General features: G+C 36.9%; 1 protein-coding gene across 1 annotated transcript in view; it reads right to left on the reverse strand.

Annotated features, from left to right (window-relative positions):
* Positions 1-25,376, reverse strand: part of tinagl1 (tubulointerstitial nephritis antigen-like 1) — an 84,224-nt gene that overhangs the window by 14,676 nt on the left and 44,172 nt on the right. The window contains exons 6-10 of the mRNA XM_039739547.1: positions 19,124-19,244; positions 15,978-16,128; positions 10,502-10,691; positions 8,744-8,789; positions 3,713-3,836 (exon numbers count right to left, since the gene is read on the reverse strand). Coding sequence (XP_039595481.1) covers positions 3,713-3,836; positions 8,744-8,789; positions 10,502-10,691; positions 15,978-16,128; positions 19,124-19,244 — 632 coding nt within the window. The remainder of the gene's footprint in view (positions 1-3,712; positions 3,837-8,743; positions 8,790-10,501; positions 10,692-15,977; positions 16,129-19,123; positions 19,245-25,376) is intronic.

The raw sequence follows: 25,376 nt of genomic DNA on the forward strand, positions 1-25,376 counted from the left end.
TTACTAAGGTGGACTGGCACACTTTTCAGAGGTGGTACCTTTATAGAACTGAACTGGATTAAGTGGGGGCAGCACGGTGGCGCAGTGGGTAGCGCTGCTGCCTCGCAGTTAGGAGACCCGGGTTTGCTTCCTGGGTCCACCCTGCGTGGAGTTTGCATGTTCTCCCGTGTCTCTGTGGGTTTACTCCAGGTGCTCCAGTTTCCTCCCACAGTCCAAAGACATGCAGGTTAGGTGCATTGGTGATCCTAAATTGTCCCTAGTGTGTGCTTGGTGTGTGTGTGCGCGCCCTGCCTAAAGTTTGTTTCCTGCCTTGCACCCTGTGTTGGCTGGGATTGGCTCCAGCAGACCTCCGTGACCCTGTAGTTAGGATGTAGCGGGTTGGATGATGGATGGGATGGATTAAGTGGATTAAATCACAGAAGAATTGACGTTCCTCACATTCCTGTTAGTTTCTCCCATAGGCTAACATTCATTACCACCATTTGATTTTAATGGCGTGCTAAGGCATGCTAGTCTGCTCTTCTACCAGGGTATTAAAAGTTGTTTTCCTGTCCCAAAGCCTTCAATTTGCAACCAGATGGAATCACTCATTAGACAGTAAGCTTAAAGTATTTTCATGTATTCTGGTAAAGGAGGTGTGCTTTCTTAATCATTGGATCTGTGGGGAGTTCACTCACCAATAATCTATAATGGCTTACGTTTAGTACAAATTATCATTCAGAATTAGAGTTTTTGCACCACACAGAGGCAGTTATCTGCTTAAGCTTGTTCAAAGGTGTGATAATTGTAGAATGAACGTTTTTGAGCATGGAAAGAAGCAAAAGGACTATGAGGCTCAATTTAGGCCTAAGGCAAGATAATGTGTGAAACTGCTCTCTTGCAGATGTGGTGTGTTAGGTGGGAGGAAGGATGTCTGCTGTGGCAGGTGTTGTGCCAGATGTTTTCAACTTGATACATGACCACTGTATGGATTTCTTCTTTGCTCATCCTGCAACAACCAAGAAAGGTAACTGAAAAGTGAAGCAACATCTGAGGATAGATGCATATATTTATAGTTTGTGATGCTGTATTTTACTGTCCAACTGCCTGCACATGTTTGCATATGCTTAGGTGAGAGTGGGAACAATGAAAAGATATCTGTACACTATGTATGGCAACACCACCTCAATTAATTTATACTAATAAAAGGCAAAGCCCTCACTGACTCACTCATCACTAATTCTCCAACTTCCCGTGTACAGTAGGTAGAAGGCTGAAATTTGGCAGGCTCGTTCCTTACAGGTTACTTACAAAAATTAAGCAGGTTTCATTTCGAAATTCTACGCGTAACGGTCATAACTGAATCCTATTTACGTACTTAAATACGTCTATAGCCTGCAGCTCGGTCGCCGTGTGAGGCGGAGTTGCGTCCCCCATCCCCACGCCTTCCACGTAATTGGCTGCCTGCCCATATAAGGCTGTCCGTCGCTCCGGTCTCTTCATTCCCTTCCTTTCTTCGCCACGGTATTTATGTCTCCTTGCTGATAACTGCTGCTGAATTGTTCGGTTGTCGCTTTCAAGTGTACCGAAATGGCCAAATATTTCACACCTTTGGAGAACCGCCAATGCCTCTTAAACATCTTAGATTCACAGGTGACGATTTGAGTAGTGGACACTTTGACGTTTATGAATGTTTCAACTCTTAAAAGCTGGATGTGAAGTTATCGATGAAACCGGTTGTATGCTTACAACACTTGAAAGATGTCACTTCAACACAAGTCCTGCAAATACTGTTGTAATTGAAACAAACCATGAAACTCAAACCGATTATGACAGCAGCAATCGAAGCTGTGAGAAAACAGTAAAAAGGAGGCGCGTCAGATGTCGTTGTACATTTTCTGATGCAGCTAGATGGAAACAACTTCGTGACGCTGCCGCCAAATACTCGCAGAAAAATCCACAAGTTAATAGACTCTCTGTCGCTAAATACTCACAGGCAAAACCACAAGTTCATAGAGATGCTGTCGCTAAATAATCGTAGGCAAATCTACAACTTAATAAAGATGCTGCCGCTAAATACTTGCAGGCAATTCCATAAGTTCATAGGCATGCTGCCGCTAAATATTTGCAGGCAAATCCACAAGTTAATACCGGGAATGCCTGTTAAACATCTTAGATTCATGAGTAGCAATTTGGGTAGTGAACACTTCGATGAATGAAACCTGTTATCTTTACAATGGTTGACAAACACGGAATGTAACTTGAACACAACACGTCCTCCAAATATGAACCTGATTGAAAGAAATAATGATAATCAAATCCTTGATGACAGCAACACTCATAACAGTGACAAAACAATTACATTGACAATCATGTTACGTTATTTTTAAAATGTTTCCTTTTCTTTTTCACAACTTCTTTAACACACTACTACTCCGCTGCGAAGCGTGGGTATTTTGCTAGTTTTATAATAACACTGCTTTGGAAGAATTGTTTACAAATATTTTTGACAACAAGGGCACAGGCAGACTGAGAGATTATCTCAGGGTTACACAGTAAATCAGTGCCAGGGAGTAAGTAGGTGGCTTATTCCCTAGTCAAATGCCTTAGGTCATAAATAAGACTGGAAAGATATGGTACTAAATTTTAAAGCGTAAAGCGTACCATAAGAATTCTTTCTCATATAAGACTTGCGGTACTCATATAAGAGAAAAAAACATTTTTGTTCTGACTTTGTCTAGAAATGTGTCTGCTGAAGAGGAATTCTGTTATATTATTCCACATTGGCTGTCAATTGCTTATTTATTTGTACCCCTCATTGAAAATTCCCATTTATTTAACCACTGCCTATGTCCATATTGTTTATTGCAGGTTCGTGAGGAACATTTGGTCTGGACATAGGGAATAATGCCAAAGTCAACTCACGATGGTATGTTCACTCTATTGCAAAACAGAGCTTATTCATCCCCTCATACACACCCACCCATGCTTGTACCAAGCCAGCTTAGAGACACCAATTAACACAGCGTTTCTCAACCTTTAAGTATTTGCAACCCGAGGTTTCATAACAGTTTTAATCGCGCCCCCCTAACATTTTTTTGAAATGTAGATGCATATTTTATTATACCTACTTAACTTTTATCAACATTTATCTAACTCTATATTTGTTGTTCTAGTATCAGAATGTAGTATAAGTTAATTTGTTTTGGTTTCAACAGGTTTTTTTCCATATTTTTGATTCTTGTTTTCTTTTTTTCACATCTTCGCGTCCCCCTTTTTGTTACTTCGTGCCCCCCTAGGGGGGCCCCACACAGGTTGAGAACCACTGAATTATTATTAATATTATTAATTATTATAAGATTATTTACTATAACATTCAGAAACCACCTTAATCCAGCTCAGTGCTGCGTGTGGCAGAGCCTATCCTGGCAGCACTTGGCATAAGGAGAGAAACGTCCCTGGACGGGACAGCAGTCTATTGAAGGGTTCATTCATGCAAACATCCAGATGCAGAGACAAACTTAGACTTACTAATCAATCTAGTTTTATAGTTAATCATGATACAAAGAATGGCAGCTACTTTCTGCTTTCTCTCTACTTGCTCTTCTAACTAAATATTATAGTCTTCTTTATACAGTATGATAATTGCTCACTTAATGTAAAGGGCTTTGTACTGTGAAATGAAAAATCATACACAGATAAGTCTGCCTAACTGAATGACAGTTCCTCTTACCCAATGATTCTCACTGAGTGAGTTCCATGCTTCCTGTATTGTGGTGCTTTGTTCTCATTCAGTGGAATGTGTCGATAGATCCCACTTTTGTAAATAAAGAAATCCTCATGGACCTCCATGATAGCTGCAAACATGAGAAAGAGAATTTTGTAAAATTGAGGACAGCAAGATCAACTGAACGTTCAAAGAATATTGTCAATAATGAACAGTTTTTTGGGTTTTTTTGCTATTAAAGTCTGGTTTGTTAACACAACTGGTTATACTGTACATGGTGAAAAAGATAAGCATGGCTAGATAAGACTTATGTAAGTTAATGTGGATGATGTGGAGCCATGGAAAGGTTAAACCCTGAGGGTTTTCTTTTGAATTGAGAACTAACAGTAAAGCGCTGATCCTAGCTAACATGAAGGACAGCGAATTTCATACAAATAAAGACAGACAAACATTCCTTAATGAACAATAAAAAACAGCTGAAATAAAGCAAAATGTTCAATATATGTAATTGTAAATACAGTATAAAGATATACCATGCATAGAAAAGTAAATTCAAAATAAGGCAAAACCAGATTGTTCACAGTCATATACAATCATAACAGAATGTATTCTTAGTATCTAGCACAAGCATAATAGACATAAAGGCCAAATTAAAATGATCCAATTTGCTTATTTATCCATATTAATTTATTTGAATTAACAGGTATGGGGGGAAATATCAGTAAAATAAAGTAGCATCTCATCTTAGGCATCATGTACAGTGGAATATTGCTTTGTTTCAGGAGGTGTCTATAGAGAATTCCTTAGGTTGCCCCCAAAGTACAACCTGCATACCTACTCACATGTAGAATAACAATTGCATATGAGTAGCTTTAAATGAAGCATTTCAGTGTATAGTAACATTTTAATGTGGGGGGCTCAGACTCTGTGCACAAAGCTACAGCTGAGGCACATATCAGAGCTTGTATAACTCCAATATAGTTAGTACAAAGCAAATTATCCGAAAATGACAAGACGCATTTAAAAAGTAAGAGCTATAGTATCGGAGGTTGTTCATGGGCATACACAACCTTCTTTCTGAGGGCCTTATAGAGCTCTCTTGATCTTGAATTGATGAAAGTACACACATAAATAGCAAAGAGAAACCAGATCTTAGTTACCTGTGGTATAAATAAGATTGGTTCCACCTGCATACTCCTGAAGGAGGTTTTAATCATTAGAACCTAATCTGGAACACCTGACTCTAATTTTATGGCTATTAAGAGAAGGTAGGGGTATACTTCCAAGTGAGAAATGTGTACTTTTGTTAATTTAGATGATGAGAATTAATACACTTTGTACCTTTTATGTGTCATTTGTTTGAGTATATCAAATTTATCTGTAGGCACTGGTTTCATGAAGATCTAATATTTACCTGTTTAAATATGTTGAAACAGTCAACAATTTATATAAGGTGTATACTTTTTCAGATGTTCAATACATCAGGTTAGTTGATAAGTCTAAATTAACTCAGTAAGAGAGTGTACATGAGTGGGCTCTTGCAATTGACCGATGTTTTGTGCACTTATGCTTGACTGGTGGCCCTTAATTAAGTAAGAATGAGTGTGCACAGATGTGACCTGTGATTGATTGACTCATATGCAAGTTAGGTTAGGCGACCCAATATGTGTGAGTTTTAGATTATAGACTAACCCATACACCTTTAGTATATGAGTGAGAGCGAATGTATGTGCAAGTATGCCATATATGGGACTAGTTTACCATTATGAGTCAGTCCATGATGTGTGGTAAGTGCCTGCAGGATCAGTTCTAGCTCCTCACAATAATATAATAAAAAATCAGACTGAGGAGATGGATGGATAAATAGCGGAGCATAAGAGCAATAGTTTTTAGAAGTAATCAGTGACTGTTTTTTAACACAGTGTGAAGGTGAAGGTGAAGCCTGTCTGGATTTAGTATTTTATAATAATCAGGATAGAATTGAGAGTGTAGAGCTGATTAAACCACAAGGGTCAAGTGACCATAATATAATACAATTGCCAGTGTTTTTGAAGAGTGCAGATACAAAGACAAAAACTGTTAAGTTTGACTTTGATAGGGCAAAATTTGAGAAGATTTGGCAGAGTCTAAGGAGGATAGACTGGGATAAGCCTTTAAGTGTGGAGACAGTCAAGGAGCAGTGGAACAGGTTTAAAATTTTTTTACATGTAATCCAGGACAGGTACATACCCAAATTTGGAATTAGTAATAAAATGTTAAAAAAAGTCTGCAGTGGATTAATAAAGAGTTGAAAATGAGGCTGTAATTGAATCTATGTTAGAGCAGAGGAGGGGACACTAGCGCACACATGTTGCTGCCGCTCTTCCCTGTCATCAGCACTTTTCATTAAAATTCACATTAAACCTAAACTTTTTGCAGTTGTTCACTTTCTTTTTATTGTATGTATAGTTCATGAATGCAATTGACTCGAACTGTGTTGATTTGGATTTACTTTTATGGACTTTGCCTTGAGCATGGGAAAGGCGCCATATAAATAAAATGTATTATTATTATAATTAATGGAAAAAACAACTGTATAAGGTGTATAAGACTCTAGTGTGAATTGTAGGGCATTTGAGAACATTAGGGCAACCATTAAGAAGGATATTAGGGAAGCTAAAAGACAGAGAGGAATATAGCAGATATGGTGAAAGAAGACCCAAAGAACTTCTTTCTGTATTTTAGCAGTAAAAAAAACAGACAAGCAGGAGGTGAAATGCATCAGGAATAGTAAAGGAGTGAAATAGCAGATGCTGTAAACTCAGATGTTTCTGAGGTCTTCACATGTGAGGAAGTAGATAATCTCCCAGTGGTAAAATAGATAATTTGATTAATATTTACAGTCACAAGAGTTATACTAGGAATTGAATCCAGGTAATTCACATTCTTGCTGTGTCTGACTAGTTTGTAAATAAGTGACAGAAGGAATGTGCACCATGATAGGTTAGTAATCCAACTAGAGCTTAATCAAATAGGAAAGGCCCCTGTTACGTGAGATCATGACAAGAACAAATAGGCAACAATAAACCATGGATGAATATAAATTTGTTTGTGTGTAGGTCAGGCATTTTTGCACTGAGAATGCAGTAAAAGGAAAAACAAATCAGTGGATAAAGAGATTTAATAAGGTCAGGTTTGGGTCATAATGCTTTTTTTCTTTTAGGAGCCAAAATTTTCATTTGTCCAAACAATGTCCCTGAAACATGTTGACTTCTGAGGAATGACATTCCTTTAATTACTAAAATTGCCAGAGCAAGGAAGGCTGAAGGATCACAGCTGAAAGTGGCAGCTTAAATGATAGATTCACCTGTAGATTCCTTCAAGCAATGGGTAGGTCACAAGGTCAGTGGAAAAGTGTGCCTTGTGTCACAAGCCCAGGATTTGGTGGCACTGCATTCTTTTTGTTGCACATGAGTATGTCATCTTATATCTATATGTATATATATATATATATAAAAAGATCACTAGGAGAATACAACAATGATACTATCATGTCAATACAACCAATTTCACGTGCACACGAAAAACAAAATACCTTATATACATCCACTCTGCTTAGAACAGTAGTAGTTCATTTGTATGTTATCATTTGACAAATAAAGCCTATGTAATGGCATATGCTTACAAATTGTAAAATATTCAATTGCCAGCAAAATCATGACTGATGATCATCCAGGAGAAGTCGTATTACTTCCATGTATTAATTTAGATACTGGTGATATTTCAGCAAGTAGATTAACATTCATCTTGCACAACAATGTCCAATAGTTTCAGCATTTGTTATAACTATAAATAAATCTTGGGGCCAGAGTTTTGACTGTGTTGGAATATACCGATGGACAGATAGCACATGCAGCAAGCTATCAAGGTGGGGTTGGGCTGCAATAGGTGGTCTGGGACCACACCTCCTACTACTTAATACTTCTTTTGTTGTTGTATATGATAATAAAAATCTTTTAAAAATAATCTACAGGAAAATGGTAGTACAAGGTGTTGTTCATTCAGTTGTGCTTTTCCAAGAGCCCATGCAATAGGACCTTTTACTGTGTGTTTCAATAAGACTGATGGCTTTGCAACTTGTGAGCAGATAATGAACTTTGAAAAGAAAGGCATTTCTCTTAGATTGCTAAGGAAAGACATGTATTTGCCATTTTTCTAGAAATGCCACCTATCACAGCGAGACATTCTGTATGCTGTAGGTCATTGGGTAGATATGCCAAGATGTGAAAGGTCCAGAAGAGGAGATCTGAAAGAAGGCATGAAGGAACACAGGAAAGGAAAAAAACAAAAGGGTTACTTAAAAACAATAAACACCTCAGTGAGGAATGTCCTTTGTAATTCAGAAATCCATACTTAAGTCAGAGAACAGAGTGGTTTCTACATATGAGGCAGGTTATACATTGATAGAACAAACTTTATCATATCATTTAACAGGGGTGAGCACAACATTCTGATTTCATTCACTGGCTTGGGTTACTATATGTGGAATTTGAATGTTTTTCCTTGTCTTCATGTTGATTTCCACTTTCTGCTCACAGTCCAAATATTTGCTCATGGATGGAGTTCAGAAAAGGGCTGGACTGTTGACTTTGTATTTCTGTAAAGAGATCTGTCAAACTGCTTAGAATTTAAAATTAATGGGGAAAACCATCAATTGGGTTGTTGCAGTTTTTTTTTGCAATTTATCACAATGGTGATACTTTGTCTAGGGTACACATTAATCGTACCCCTTTTTTCATCTATTATCTTAATCAGGCAGAATAACTAATATAACTTTAAAAGTCAAATTGGGACAAAAATGGTAAGCAGACGAGCAAAAGTTTTCACTTTAATTTCTTCGAAGATAGCATCTTTCTATTAAAATTTCAATCTGAACAAGGCATGGCCCTTGAATTTAATTAAATTTCATTTTATATTTCTGTGAAATAAAAAATTGCAACTGAATGCCAATGTGAATTGTAGTAGAGAATGTTAACGTGCTAGAATACGTTTGATTACCTTGTACAGGCCCATTCTTCATGATCTCCTTCATGATCTCCTTTTCCTAGGAAAAAAAATCCAAAATGAGAATATGTTCTGAACAGAACATTCCAAGTAATGCTTAGAAGGTTCAGTAAGGAGAGAGCTCATTTCAGATGTAGTGGACCGGGCAAACCTCATCCATGGGTGCAATTTTGACTGCTGCAGAGTATACTCAGGCAGCAGTAGCTGCAGGGAAGTTAGGGCAAAGTTCTTTCATAAACCCACAAGAAACGACATGTCATTGTAAAATTTCATAGGTCAAAGAGAGCCATGACCTCTTCTTCCAAACATTTAAAGGTAGGAATATTTGCAGATATTTCCAGCCTTCCATGACTTTCAAAATTAATCCATCTCAGCATTAATAACAGCTTGCTATACAGCAGTGACAGAATTCTAATAAATAAAGGATTTTTTAATGACATTGTTTCTTGCTGTGGTTTAATGTGTAGCAGGTTAAATTGGGAGTAAATTACAGGTTTGGTTATATTTCATGGAAGGTGGTGAAAGGTATTTCTAAAGATGTTGCAGTGCCCCGGGGCACATGTTTCTCAAGAAAGCAATGTTAAAATATGTTGTCTAGATTTGCATATTTAATTCACAAATTCTCTTTCAATGGTGGTGTATTGATCCCTAATAGAAACAACACTAAAATCTTCACTTGTTATTGTTTACCTCACAAAATTTAAATCATCTGATTAATATTAAAAGTATTATTTTTAAAAATCTTTACTTGTTGAAGTTCAGATAATCTAATATCTTACAGTATTTAAAGGTTGGACAGGATGAAAATCTGGACCAGCAGAGCATTGCAGTAAGAGTGAAAGCACACATGGTTAGCAGCAATGCAGATCTACAGCTAGTGTAAAAATAACACCACCAGCGGGGGGAACTGAGCCCTGTAAATGTTGTTGTAGTCTCATATGGTGTCTTGAAAAGAGGCTACTTGATACAGGACAGTGCATGATCCCAGGTAGGAAGATGAAGGATCAGGTTGTTCTTTTAAGCTTAATCACTGGGAAGGCTAGAAGTAAACTAGGCCTTGCCTTTTAGATCATTAGGGGGCAATACACAGCTGGAAGAAAAGGTGCCACATTGCTCCTTAATGAAGATAGGCAGAAATCTTCAGAGCACCATAAAGAAAGCTAAGATCAGGCACACCTTAAGTGAAAGAAAGCCTACCTCCTACCATGAAGTCATTCTGGGAGTTGGCTGAATGTGCCTACAGAATGGGAATTAATGTTGTCTTATACTGGAACTCTGATACAGTAAAAAGGACAATTTGGAATGAACGTTCGGTGATAAGAAGAAAAACCCAGGGTTGCAAAACAGAAAATGAAGATGACAATAGGGCATTTGTAGTGATATTTGGTAGGTACTTCCTTCCAAATATACAACTCTCTTGTGGTGGGAACTTCTGGTGAACTACTTTAAAAGCGATTGCAATTCACTTTTTGAATTTGGCTGACAAAGAAATAAACTGTTATTTCTAAAACAACACAAACCCCAAAGTATAAATAATGTTACCAGTTTTTATGATGAAATCTATGTTTTTTTGTAACTGTATTTGTATTTCTTGTCATATAACATCAAGGAAAGATTATCTTATCATTTTAAAAGTATCATATTTAATGTCTCATTTGTATTTTAATGACAACATGCATTAAAAGAGTGACATATCCATTGCTACACCTCAATATGTAACTTTTAAACTAGCCCACCACACTGAAAGCTTACATTTGATGAGAGCCTGTAGGGAGGAGTGGTCTTGTAGATCTCGTTAGATGAAGACTGTGCATTAGGGCAGTGAGTGATGGCTTGTCTCTTCCCCCGGCCTATAGAGCCAGTTTGCACCATACAGCGATTGCCATGAGAGCCCGCATCTGTGTGTAGGCCAGTGAATGGGTAACACTCTTCTGTCACAATCCTGTGAAGGAGAAAATTGAATAGCAACACGAAGTGAGTCTACAGTGAGTCAATTCAAGAAGCTACTAGAAGCATCCTAAAAATGTCAGAATGTACGCATCAGGGAAAAAAACTTGTACCAACAACTTCTGAAAGAAAAAAGTTTAAACTAGGGAAGTCTCCTGGACAGCGTCACTTTTTATTTGTCCAGGCAAGCTTATAATCACTACAATAACAGCATTCAATAGAACAATAACCATGTGAATCAGAGTTGCTTTCAGCAAGTGGAGTATATGAACCAAATGCCTGGAATTACAAACCATATTAAACATACGATTCTTTATCAGCTTGCATTTCAGCTCATTACATAAATCCTAAATAAAGTATTCTCTTGAACTGCACTGGACTTAATCAATTTTAGGAACCCATCTTCACTCTGGCCATACACATCATCTAAAACAGATGCTTTCCAAACATGATTGCTGTTATGATGGATATTACAGGTCATATGAAAAACTGAGGCTTCAGCCAGTTACCTTATCAAAAAGCCAGCCTTCACATTGAGTACCTTCAGTATTTTGTCTTCCAAAGGTACTTTGCCTCAAAATTAATGAATCATGGGTTGACCCAGGTCATTGACTCATAACATTTGTCAGTCTCATCTTGGCATAATAGATGACTTGTGCGTTGATGGAATGTCACTGCTCTCAGTTAACAAAAGCAGCTTCATTCTAGCTAGGTGCCTTTATTGCAAAATGAATACAGTAAATTGCCTCAATTACAATAGGAAAACCTGATACTGCTGCATATAGCCTTTTTTGTCAGCAGAAACCAGTAATGTTTTATGTCAGTACACCCAAACATAACAAAAACTGAATTTAGGGCCTCGTCAGCTAGCTAATGACTTGATGGAGTAAAGCTTTGCTGAGATATTCCTGACCTGTCAACCAGTTCCCTGAGAAGTGACAACGATGGGGAATACAAACTGCTGAAAAAACAAAAAAGGCTTATAAGCAAAGGTTTTAAGTGTGTTACTGTGATCTGTAAGGGTTATTCATACAAATTATTTTGTTTCCAATGGGAATCCATTTGAATGGGTGAATGTGACAAAGATGAGATGAATCAAGTGTTACTGTGGTGAAGTGCCATGTTTGGTTGGGGTTGTCAAGGTCAACAATTATTTCAAGGTTTCCCAAGAAAGCAGCCTCTACAGTAACCGTGTGCCATTTCCTAATCATGCTTGCTAGCAAACACATTGTACCCATATTTTGAGGTTTCATGTTCAAACAGAAGGTATAAAAATTGCACATCGACATGGAACCCAGAAAGCATACCTATGGAGGGAAAGAAGACATCGCTCCTGCCCTTCCCTAGCACCACCAAAATGCTTTCTTACACTCTGTCTCCAAGTTGGACAAGCACCAATTGCAGGAAACTCTGACTGCATCTGCTTTGGCCAGGTGTTGGTCTCCTTCGACTATTAATTCATTGTGAGAGTTAAGCCAGTAATAAACAGAAGCTAAAATATAATCTTTCCTTACAGTTACTGATCCTTTACTTCGTTTAGAATCACTGCTATACCACTAGGGAAAAATATAAGATATATCTTTATGTATATTGTTGGGTTAGTAATGGCTGCAATCTCTAACCAACCTCTTTTGAGGGAGCATTTGCCTGCTGCTGAATACAAGGTTCTTCAGTGCAAAAATGCAGAAATGGCCTTTTTAGAAGAGAAATTAAATGCAGTCTATAGATCATAATTAGACAGAACTTTATTTGTCCCCAGGTGGAAATTTGACAATTTACAAATAAAACACTGCACTGCGGTGGACCTTTTACCCACTGTTCTTTATATATTTATGGCACTATTAGTTGGAATGCATTTTCCAAGCAGTTTTTAATATTTAACATATTAGCAGTGATGGATCCCCTATTCCATTTGTTTAATTCTTGAATGTTTCTATGCATGTTCTCTCATATGAGTGTTGGAGGATTTTCAAATTAAAGAAAACAAATGAAGACTTTACTTTTTGGTTATAAATCTGTCTAAACCCTGTATGACATTTCATCTTTCACTTAATATTTTTTTACTCCAAAATGTAGTGGCAATGCTTTACAGAAAAAGATGGGGGCTGATACAGAAAGAGAATGAGCCGCTGACACAACCAGGGATGTGTACCAATCACAGTATGTTCAGCGACAAATTTTGCACAGCTGATGGATGGAGTGCTCTATCTGAGCCACAGAATACAGGTTCGTAGGTCACCACTGGATGTTCACCACAGCACAGATATTCAACCTGAGATGCCTTATGGTGTGAGTCCATAGCAATTCACAAAAACAATCATAAACATCAGCAGTCTCTAGGGTGTTTATAGCAATGTTGAACAGAAAACACACTTTAACAGCCCTGATTTCACATTTCCTTGAGGCATCCAAAGAGGCATTTTGATTCTAATTTCAGGTTTGCCTATTTAAGATTAATTGAATACCTGCCACATTGCTTTGAGTGTATAATTCATAACAGGCCCATTGTGGGCAGCAGCCCTTACATATGGACGTGAAAATTAAGAGTTTAACTTGCTCCTAGTCTATGAATCACAATGTGCTTTTAAATATACAATGTATTGTAACAGATCTCTCCTCTTGCTTGCGATATACAAGATAGGATCTTAGGCAAAACTCTGTCGAAACCGGAGAGGAATCCCAAATTCTTCAAATTGTGTTCTTCTCTTTTCTCAGGGGGCTACTACAAACAATTAATGAATGAAATGACAAACTCAAAAGTGCCTGTAGCAGAGACCTCATTTAAAAAAGAGTTCATTTAAAAAAGGGATAAAGGAAAGAACACCTGCCTTTTGATTTTATGGTAAAGGGTACCATAGCCCTAAAATTCAGTAGTCCATTGACCTCTCCTACAAAAAGAGAATTTTGATAAGACTGTTTGAAAATTTGGGCAGTATTTTAGTATCCGGGAAATACCGAAAAGCTGCCATAAAAAAAAAAAAAGTACTGCATTTATAACAGAGTAACACACTGGTAAACCTAAACAGGCCTATCTCTTATATATTCTTATATATATTTCTCTTCTGGTTCGTCCTGCTTCCTCTTCAAAACTGGTCCCGCCCACACACAGCCCACACGGCATTTCTCGATTCCTATTCATCCTCTTCCAAACCCTTCCCTACGCTGCCTGTGGCCTCCCATACACCCCCACGCCGCATTTCTCGAGTCCTATTCCTCCTTCAGAGTACCGTGTTCCCCGCTCCTCTCTCATGACCCCATTGGTGTCATGTTACCTCCCGATATCTACATAGACATAGAATTACTGGACGCCGCTTGACCAGCAGGATCGTACATCAACGTCGCCTCCATATTGCGAGTGGCACTGCTGCGAAGTGAAGTAATGAATAATGTGCTGCTTGGGATTGTACAAACCGCTGTACACTCCAAACCAGATCCCGGGGGATTACATTTCATAGGTAAGAATGAACAATTGTTTTGGTTATATTTGGCCATTAGAAAATCCCATTTTATAATTTTAGCACTCAATGTCACCTCACAATAAAATTAAACAACATTAGTAAAATTAAAACAAGAGAATGATAAATCAAAAAGCAAAAATTAGCAAACAAACAAATATAACTGGCAGTAACAGTGCAAAATTCACAATTGGTATGCCAGTTTGAAAAGATAAGTTTTGAGGGCAGTTTTAAAATGTGTTATTGAATCGAGCTGACGTATATGAGAGGGAAGAGAATTCCCGAGTTGAGGAATACTAGGAGAGAATGCTCAAGCTCCCATAGAAAAGAATCTGATGTGTGGTACAGAAAGTAGAGCTGCAGATGAGGATTTGAGTGAGCGAGAGGGAGTGTCAGTCTGGAGGAGATCAGTGAGGTTGTGGAGAGCTTTAAATGTTAAGAGCAGTATTTTGCATAGTATTCTGTAGTTAACAAGGAGCCAATGACGTTGAGAGAGCATAGATGTAATATGTTCAGTGGATTTAGAACAGGTTATTATCCTGGCAGAAGAATTTTGAAGAAGTTGTAAGCGATGGATACATTTTCGTGGGATGCCAAATAGAATAGCATTACAGTAATATGTAAGGTGACTAGGGCATTAACCAATACTTCAGTACTGTGCTGCGTAATAATAGGACATCTGGAAATGTTTTGGAGAAGGAAGAGAGATGTTACTTATATGGGAGGAATTATTTAATAATAATAATTATTATTATTATTTAATAATTGTCATTATTAGTGTATAAGTGGATATAAATAATTGCATGTAAACGATTCGCCAAAATCTGTTGTACATAATTATACTGTTTTAAACGTTATTGTTTTTTAATCAGAAAACCCGGTTTCCATGTCTACCTGTATTAGTTTAAATGGCACTTTTGCCACTTGCAATAGGGCAGATGCGCTGAGGTATTGTGTCGACTGGGCAACACAGTGAATGCGGCGTCTATCTATGTATGTCTATGGATATCTAACCTGACCGCGTGACCTTTCACTTCGGCCATGTCTGCTCCTGGGAATCTTTTCTGTAGCCTGCCACAGGAAGGTACTCTCTCGACCATTGGCATTGGTTTTGCTCCTTGCTATTTTCGTTATACTGCAACAGTTGTTTCCTAAGCCTTTGTTATAAAATGAACAACAGTATCTTCTCTGTTGATGGGTTTTTGTACAACGTCATCTGTATTCCGGGATCTGGTAACTGCCAGTTCCTATCAGTGGGTTATTTCTTGACACAAACGGTTGACGAAGGCAATGCACTCTCAATACGATATAGGGCAGTAGATTTCATTGTATCATATTTGGACAGATTTGGAGACGTTCTTCCTGTTGTTCTTTCCAACGCAAGTCGAGTTATCACAACAAGTCAGGAGTGCTATCAATACATGGCAACATCTGGAGTTTATGGGGGTGAAGCTGAAATTCAAGCTCTTTTCAAGATTAGATCTTTCAACTCATTACCTGTCGTCTCCAGCAAAACACCTATGCACAACTGCGTCTTTCAAGAAGTATTACTTTCTTCTTGATTTCTGAATTCCTTTCTCACCATTTTCCGTTCCTATCCTTACACCGCTGGATGCTACGTCAGGTTTTGGCTAGTTTTAGAAATATTCTGCCTATGGAAATGCTTGACTTAATTTGAATAGATGGTATTGTGAATTTTAGAGTTAGCTGATATTTAAGCCTTTAAATATATATTTTAGATGAACATGACAGAAACTAATTGTTGTTTTACTAGAAAACATTTTTCAAATAAAAAAAAAGCAAAAAACGAAACAAAAAACTGCTACCCTTTTCTGCGCAGGTACCACCAAGCTCCATCAATTCGGCCACCATTGCAACCTGCTTGGTTGCGAGTGTCACAGGAAATCAGATTCTGAGGAGACAGCAGAGGTGTCATGTGTCCCATGGACTGAATGGATATTCTGTCTGAGGCAACAGCTGAAACAGAAAGAGCAGAAGATATCAGCACTAATGGATTTGACTGTGCTTAAAACATAAACCTTGTGTAAAATGGCAATGGCAGATACTCTGTGATATCTTTCTCTTTAGAATGCATTTTGATCTTAGCTCTTTTCCTATTAATTTACTCTTTTTTGTATTATTTACCTATCTTAATTGTCTCTTAATAATGTGTCCGCAATGAGTGGACACCTGTGTCCATATTTATGAAACATTTCAGAATAGGAAACAGGCTCAAAATTCTCAGAGGCCTATTCTTGGAATTGAAGTAATAGCTTTTATTCAGTTTTCCTAATTTAGGAAACTACTCCTAAATTCACCAGGATTTAAGAGAGCTCATGAGCTGCCCTACATTACTAGGAGCTGCCAGAAGATGGTGTTCAGGCAGAGTTCAGCACACACATCCAGGGAAAGGGAGAATGAACTGATAAAAATATATTGATTTGACAGAGATTATATAATACATAACAGAACTTGTACATTATGTGATTGATCCATCTACATGGAGAATCCATATACAATCAGCTGAAAGTGCTGGTAACGTAACTTTTTTGGCCACTGGGAAAATGCAGCTTTGCCATAGTGATGATCTGGATAGGTCACAACCAACCTTTTCTGCACCAATCTTTAAATGACCTTACAACGCATGAGCTAATACTCACATATATACAGTGTGAGGTAATGTTAAATGTAGCCACCCAAATCAACATGCACATAAGCATTATTGTCACAAGTGTGGATAAACATGCATATGTGAATCGCAAGCCATATTACAGTATCAACACACAATTGGTCAAGGATCCAAACTGTAGTAGTAGCCAGCATATTCCCATGACGATAAGCAGAGTTGGATGGGTGATTGACAGTGAAATGTCAGGCGTGCTTAGCTCTGCATTCCATTAATCTCTGGAAAGTTCCAATTATATTTTCCAAGCATGGGAAGGTTCATGAAGGCATGTTGAGATACCAGGGCATTGGATAAATACAGCCTCTCAGAAAATAATTGGTGGTTAAGAAGAGAGACACAGCATAGCGCAGGGGAAGACAATTGGCATACTGGAAAAGTGAATGTGAGTTCAGAAACAGTGCAAGCATGTTTCAGTAACTGTTACTTTATGAGAAGTTTTCCATGGTTATAACAGTAAAACCATGTTATAGAATCATCCATCCCTGCACTCATTCACCCATCCATTTTCCACATCTGCTTTATCCTGAGCAGGGTCGCAGGGAAGATGGAGCCTATCCCAGCAAGCATAAGGTGCAAGACAATACAAGTCCTGGATCATTCATTGAGTGTGTTTACAAATTAAGGCAGAATCCTTGTTTCTTAAAAATCCATGTTTACATGGGCAATTAATTTTCTGAACTTCTCCTGTGCCAAAACACTCAGACATTATTAAAATGTGCAATAAAGAGTTAAACTTCATCATCAGTCACTGTGAATCTGAAAATAAACATGATCATTTCTTGTGCTTTATAAATATGTTTAGTCAAATGAATGCTTTATGTATATGTTTCTATTTCTGGATTGCATGCAGAACAATCTTTTCTGCTTGGATGTGCAATTGAGCCCAGTAAATTAACTGGTATGTATGCTCCTTGCCTTACACCTAGTGCTGCTGAAATAACAATAAAGCAGGTATTTTTACTTCAGTAAGATAAGTATTACATTAAGTTACTTTAAATAGGTACTTTACGTTTGGTGACTTTTCGTTACTTTAAAATGTATTTGGAATATGTAACACAGATTACAATACTTTTAACGTGTTACCCTACAACTCTTGATATTGTGTTACTGAGTTTATACTCTGTATGTCCAGCTCAACAACATAAATGTAGCGATTTCTGAAATATTAAGACAGACTATTTCAGCTAGGAGAAGGAACAATGTGATCACCTGAACATTTGACTCTAGAAATTTATGTTCTGGACACTTCCACATGTGGATGCTGAAAGCACGTGTAAAGCAAATATATGCACAGGCTAACAGAGTACAACAGACATGCACAGATTACAAAATTCTTAACAGTAACCCGGTTAGGTTTAAACCACCACGTAATCTGGTTATTTGTGGAGAAATCTACTTCTGTTAACCAGATGTCTCTAACTGGAACAAGGGTTACATGGCATTTAGATGCCAAGTTTCTTTTAAAAACTAGGGTTTTATGGTGTATGTAATGGTGCCTATTGTTAATTAAACATGCCCATTATTGGGCATTACTTTAAATTTCTGTGAGTTTCTCCATCTCAGTGTGTGTTATAGCATTTTTCTTTATACTGATGTAAAGTGACAATAATTATGTGAAGCGCGGTGCAATATCCTACCTTATGTTTTTCTTCTTCTACTACTACTACTTCTGCTATTATTACTATTTATATTGTATTTGTGGTGCGAAAGCTACAAAAAGTAATCATAATTTCCAATTTGTGGCTTGGGGTGCCATCAAGTCATGTTGTCATTCATTCTACAATGTGAACTTGTAAAATTTTTTAGGTAAGGCAAATTCTTATTGTAGTGTGACATTTAGTGCAATTCCTAGGAGTAATTCAGAAATGCCTGACAAATACAAGCCCTGAATAAAGACACTGACTGCTGAAAGGCTGCAACTACTTCAGTGTCAGACCTAAACATGTGCTCTTTAGTAAATGATAGATTAAATAAGCATAACATCTAAAAAAGCAGAATGAAGATCATTATAATGATAAAAATCTCAAAAACCAAGTGAAGAAAACAAAACACTATATTATTCCAACGTAAGATACATAAATCCTTAGGACATTCTAATAAAAATTTGGCAAACTTACTTTTGTAATTTTTACATTGACCTCAAAATAACAGATGCTTAAATAGGCAAGGGGACAAGTTAAAAAAGAAAAAACAGAAGAAACTTGTAGCCCCATTAGGTCCCTAGGACTTAGTTTGAGAACCACTGCACCAAATAAAAGAATAGGGAAAAGAGTGAGTTATACACACCTGCAGTGGAGAAAGCCCAAGAGGCCGCACAGTTTCCTTGGTCCAAGGGTTCATGTATCATTCCTGGCCACTTCTCTGCTGCATTGAAATAGCGAGGCAGAAATTCAGTTCCCATGTCCATCTGCAAAGACAGGAACTCTTGGTCTTATACTTGAATAATATGAAACTAAACTATATTGTAATTTTACAGTATCTCTTTTAATATACACAATAACATAAATGAAGTGGACTGTGCTTATGTAGAAAGTGCATTATCTTTCAAAGATTACCAGGAAAAAAGCATTCTCCCATAACTATCAGTCAAGCCGCCAATTCTTTACTCAAATACTAGATGAAAGAAGCACTGCTTTGAGAACATGTCACTCAATAAGTGTGTGTTTCCTTAGAGCATGGCAGACTGCTTACTGCCACTAGGCAGGTTACAGTTGCTTGATGGCGATGTATTCTCAGGGAACCCATTGATATTTATTATAATATTATAAAGGATCATTTTTAGAAACAAATCTAGTGATGTATAACAGACTTTGGATATAATGGTTTTAGAATAAAATTTTTAGTCTTAATTCCTGCTATAAAACTGTGCAGATTAATGGACACATTGTTTTCATTGGTATAGGCCTTCAGTACAGAATGTCTGCCTCTTTTGTCACTCTGCCTCCTCCTATCTCATCCCCATTCTGTTTTGAGTCCCTAATGTGATAAATTTCTTTTAGGAATTAAGTCCTGCTCAGGGTTTTGGCATGGAAGCATTAGTTTTGTTGTTTCTAGAATGACTCTATCCACATTTTCTGGTTTACAGTGCACTCGGAGAGTTTAATTTTTATGTTTGTTAGTTTCTGCGACACCATTTTGTTTTTTATATACTGGTGCACTCCATTATCTAGATATTATTTGGGGCTGCCGAGGGCATGGCCATTTGCCTTGTGATATATATTTTTTAATCTTTTATTGAATTTATTAAAAGCATGTAACATTACATATAGTCATGTCAAACATGACAAAACTAAATTTAATTCAACCCCCATCATCACTGTAACAGTAAATACTGTCACACAATCTGATTGTGACTTGGATAAGCAAAACTACAAACTTTCCAGTGAATTCTCAAGCATATAATATTAGATTAGATACCCTACCTTTTATCATTGCAGATCAGTTTAAATATCTAGGGGTAAACATCACAAGTAAACACAAAGCTCTTTATCAACAAAATTTCACCTTCTGCATGGAAAAAATTAAGCAAGACTTGCATAGATGGTCAACCCTTCATCTCACACTAGCTGGAAGAATTAACACTGTTAAGATGAATATTCTTCCTAAGCTTCTTTTTTTATTTAAAAAAAAATTCCAATATACATCAAAAAATTATTTTTTAAGCAATTGCATTCAACCATAACCTCATCTATTTGAAACTCAAAACATCCACGTATCCAAAGAGCGACCCTATAAAGACCTAAGGCAGAAGGTGGCATGGCTCTACTTAACTTTCAGTTTTATTACTGGGCAGCAAACATACAAGCTATAAAAACCTGGAAACAAGTAGATGAACATACACAGGCCTGGTCCGCAATAGAAATAAAATCCTGCAGTATTTCTTTATATTCCCTGCTTTGTGCCCCAATAAATGCAAGTTATCGGCAATATACTAATAACCCAATTGTGCTTCACTCACTCAGAACATGGAACCAATGTAAAAAGCATTTTAAGATGGAGAGTCTTTTATCAATGGCACTTCTGCAAGAGAACCACCTCTTTCAACCCTCGCAAACATATGCAGTTTTTGATATCTGGAAAAAATTTGGGATTACATTGCTTAGAGATCTTTATATAGACAACATCTTTGCATCCTATGAACAATTATATTCCAAATTTAACTTCCCAGCTACACATTTCTTTCACTATCTTCAAATTAGGAACTTTGTTAAACAGAACCTGCCCGATTTTTCTCATCTTGCACCCTCGTCCATGCTGGAAAAAATATTTCTCAATTTCAAGGACTTAGACACCATCTCTGCAATATATGAAATAATTTTACAGTCCCTCCCTTTCAAAGATCCAAAACGACAATGGGAAAAAGTTCTCCTAATCAATATATCAGAAAAGGAGTGGAAAATAGCAATGCAGAGATTTCACTCGAGCTCCATATGCGCAAAGCATACAATTTTAAGTGCCTTTCAGACAGCCTTGGTCTCACAATCCTTCCTAATCCATTAACAGCTGTGTTTGGGGTTTTTCCAGATGGGTTTAAAGTGGAGAAGGACAAACAAACTGTGATTGCATTCACTACACTTTTGGCATGCGGACTTATTTTGCTAAACTGGAAGAATCCTAACTCTCCCCTTTTAAGTCAGTGGGAAACCAATGTTTTATACTATTTGAAATTGGAAAAAATCTAATATTCAGTTAGAGGATCTGTACAGAATTTTTTTTCAAAACCTGGCAGGATGTAATCTGTAATATTTTAGAATAAGCTGTTAAAGCACAGATGAAGCAATTATCTCCGTATTTCTTTTTCTTCTCCATTCATTTCTATTGGCCTATTAAACTCATCAATTTAGGTATGTTTAAAAGCCTTAAGATTTACCCCATTGGCCATGCTCATTCAGGGTTGGGGGTCGACTTGTTTCCAATCCTATTTTTTGTAAAAATTGATCGATTTGTATGGAATTATTACAATAAAATTAATAAAATAATAAAATAAAAAAAATGAAAAACTACAAACTTTTTTTGTGCATGTCTTTCTAGTATTTCTTGATCCTGAATCCCTGTTGGTCCTCTCAACAACAATCTTTGTCTTACGTTCTGGTTGTATCATTTTTGATAGTATTTCACTTCCTGACAATGATTAATTTCCCAGCCCTATGCAGTCATCTATTTTCTCACTGTTAAAGTTTGTGAGAAGTACACATTTCTCATTGCTTCCAAAGATTTTAGGATTAAAGCAAACTGTGTGTTTCTGTTAACCCTGTTCTAGAAATGGTATTAAAAAGTGCTAATTCACCAGTTGCAGTAAGTTATATATACACTGTCTAATAAGCAGTTTTTGCACAGGATTATTTCACGAAATAAGCAGTCAATCACAGACATGTTCCTTGGTTACTGTATATATGAATCAAATTGCTTAGGACATTTGGAATCACAACATTTGCCAAAAATCTACCTTTCGTTTTACAGCACAGTGTCATATGGAGGGCTTTGTGCATTGCCTGTAGTTTTTGTATTGCTTAAATAATTTAGTTATAAAAAAGAAATATACAATATAAAATAAAAATGGATCAATGTTGCAAATATAAATACCATACATCCAATTACTTGCAATACTTTGTGACTAACATCAATCCCCACTAATTAAAATTTATTTATAATTTTGCATCACACCTTTACTTTGTTTTACTGCCATTTGTGACTTTGCAGCAATGTCCTTTCATGATGTGTTACTTACAGCTCCTAGACTTTAACTGCCTAGGCTGCACTGATCTTGATTGAACAGCTTTTGCCAGTTTTTCTGCTCTTGTGATAACAAAGCCCATGATGTTCTTTCTCATGTACAGTATGATTATAATTAGAGCTCACATTTCATATCTTCTATGCATTTCAATCCTCAGACGTCACGAGGTCAATCTTTCCTAGTATTCCTCTCTGTTAATCATTCAACACTAAATGACAGACACCCTATCAGACTTTAACTAGTCTTATGATTTTTATTTGAGCAGTCCGTGGTAAATACCAAAACAGTAACCTTTTTTTCCTCAAGCGACAAACATTTAATGAAAGAATTTGTATTCCAGTCAATGTCCCAACTGAAAATTAAACTTAATCCTTTTACTTTCTCATCTCTTCTACTTGATTTGTATTGTGTGTGATTTGAAGATAAACTGTATAAAAAGAAAAAAGCCAAAAAACAAAATTTTATAAGCCATGCAGGTAGGTAGGTGGGTAGATAGATAGATAGATAGATAGATAGATAGATAGATAGATAGATAGATAGATAGATAGATAGATAGATAGATAGATAGATAGATAGATACTCACACGCTATGGCCTGAACACACATCAGAATGGACGCAAACAACAAAAAAAGCTGAAAAGAAATAATCTTTTGTGACTTTGTGTTTACAGTCACAGTGAGGCATTATACAGGCATATTGCTATTGGCATAAAGGAGCCCCAGTAGCGTTTCTTGACACACTTCTGCTGAAATACCCATTGGCTGAAAGGCCTCAGTGTTAGTGTGTTACATAGAGGATGTGCAGCATTGTTCATAATGGCACTCAGAGCATATTGCTTTGGATCTGAACCATACAAATTATTTTGCTACGTAGGTGTTACTCTTTACACTGACATATGTTGAAATAAATGACTAATTGGTTGTCAATTTCAAGATTTCTTTTAGGAAAACCACTGAATGCAGCTTGTTGTCATTGTAAAAGAAATAAATCAGGTTCTACTTTTGATGTCATGGACAGGGAGAGAAGCATTTACATAGCTATTTTCGGAAAGAAATATCCAATTTGCAATTTTTTCTATGTATCTGTGAAAATCTGAAAAATATACAGTTATCTTTAAGTGTTTGAAACTAATGTTCAAGCAATTTGAAAAAGGGTACCCTTTTATTTAAACAAAGATGGCACTAAAATCAGAGCTTTTAAATCAGTAGTACAACTATATATGAACAAGTTAGAAAATGTACATACAGTATAACATAACATTCAGGTGCATTTGGGTACTTACCGTAGTTAACTGTTTTGAAGGTTGTTCCATCTTTATTATTTACTTCTTTAAGGAGACCGATACACATTTTTATTCAATAAATGATTATGTAGCAATAAGTTTTATTTTCTGAAATAACAGTGATAACAATGTATCTACATTTATTAGTAAAGTACATAAAATACATGTTTGCTGATAGCATTTTACAATATCTCATAGTCAAAAACCAAGGCCAAGGTTGTGGTGGCTAAAATGGTTTTCACTGACAGAAAGCCAGCTTATGTAAAAATTGCATTGCTTGATGACTTGTTATTTTGTTCAATTTGTGAAGCATTCATAGGGAATTGTAGTTCATGTTTTTTAAGTATAATCTTTTTGTGAGAATTACCCAATGGAAAGTTAAAGCCTCTTTGGAAGTCTCAAGCTAAAATTGTTGGCTTTAATAGATAGCTTGTCAAACTGGTCCTTTGACATTAAATTATAGTGCCACGGAAATATTAAATTATTATAATTTACAGATAATTTAGCCATGATGTTGTTTTTAATTAATATAAAATACCATTCTTATAGAACCAGGTTTATCTAGCTATTTTCTTGTTTTTCTTCATTTCTAAGCGCTCTGTTTAGTGAGAAACAGGCTATATAAACGTAAAGAATTATTATTAGTAGTAGTAGTTGTCTTTTTTGTTTTCTTTGCTTTCCATGCTTGCGCGTTTTACTTTTATGGCTATGAAGATCGTTTACCTGACTTGGGCTAGCATGACCAGCAGGGGAAGTGTTTTTGTTTGCTTGGCACGGGTTTATACAAGCTGCTGTGACTTGTACAGGCAATAGATTCAGGTACCAGACATTGCTGCACACACAACTCTCCTGATGTATTTATCTGACAAAAGCAGCAATCAGATGAGTAAACATGGAAAGCATACAAGGTAATTTGAAAAGTGAAACATCTGTAATTGAAATCACAGAGAATGTTTCCCTGTTTTAAAATAGACAGGTGCAAAAATTCAATTACACTTTTCAAAGGGAGTTTTGAGATTTAAAAATGTATGGTCCACTCAAGAGCTAAACTTTCCTGCCAAATTTACTTGAAGAATAAGTGTGCCAAATTTTAACAAAATCAGTCCACTGGGACCTTAAATGTTCCATATGAATAAACGGACCAAAAGAGAAGACGATTCCAGTGTGTTCTTTGTCCCATTACATGCAGAGAGAGAGAGAGAGAGTGGTTGGGAGCATGTGCTGATACAGGACGTTGCCACACCCACCACACAACAAACCACCTGGATTGGGACCTTCGTGCAGTGGGTGACACCTCAGCACCACACTGGAACTGTGTGAGGTTTTTTGCGGTGGCTGGAGTGCCAATCTTGCCACTAACCCCCGTTTCCCCTGTAAGTTGGAGGACCTTCTTGCAGGGCTGGATGCTGATTAACGTCATACCCAGGACAATTGCAGGTTAATGGCCTTGCTCAAGGGCCCAGTGGAGCAGTGGCACCTCTGGCAGATCCAGGATTCGAACCGGCAACCTTCAAATTGCCAG

Source organism: Polypterus senegalus, chromosome 17 (assembly GCF_016835505.1).
Source record: "Polypterus senegalus isolate Bchr_013 chromosome 17, ASM1683550v1, whole genome shotgun sequence".
Taxonomy (NCBI): Eukaryota; Metazoa; Chordata; class Cladistia; order Polypteriformes; family Polypteridae; genus Polypterus; species Polypterus senegalus.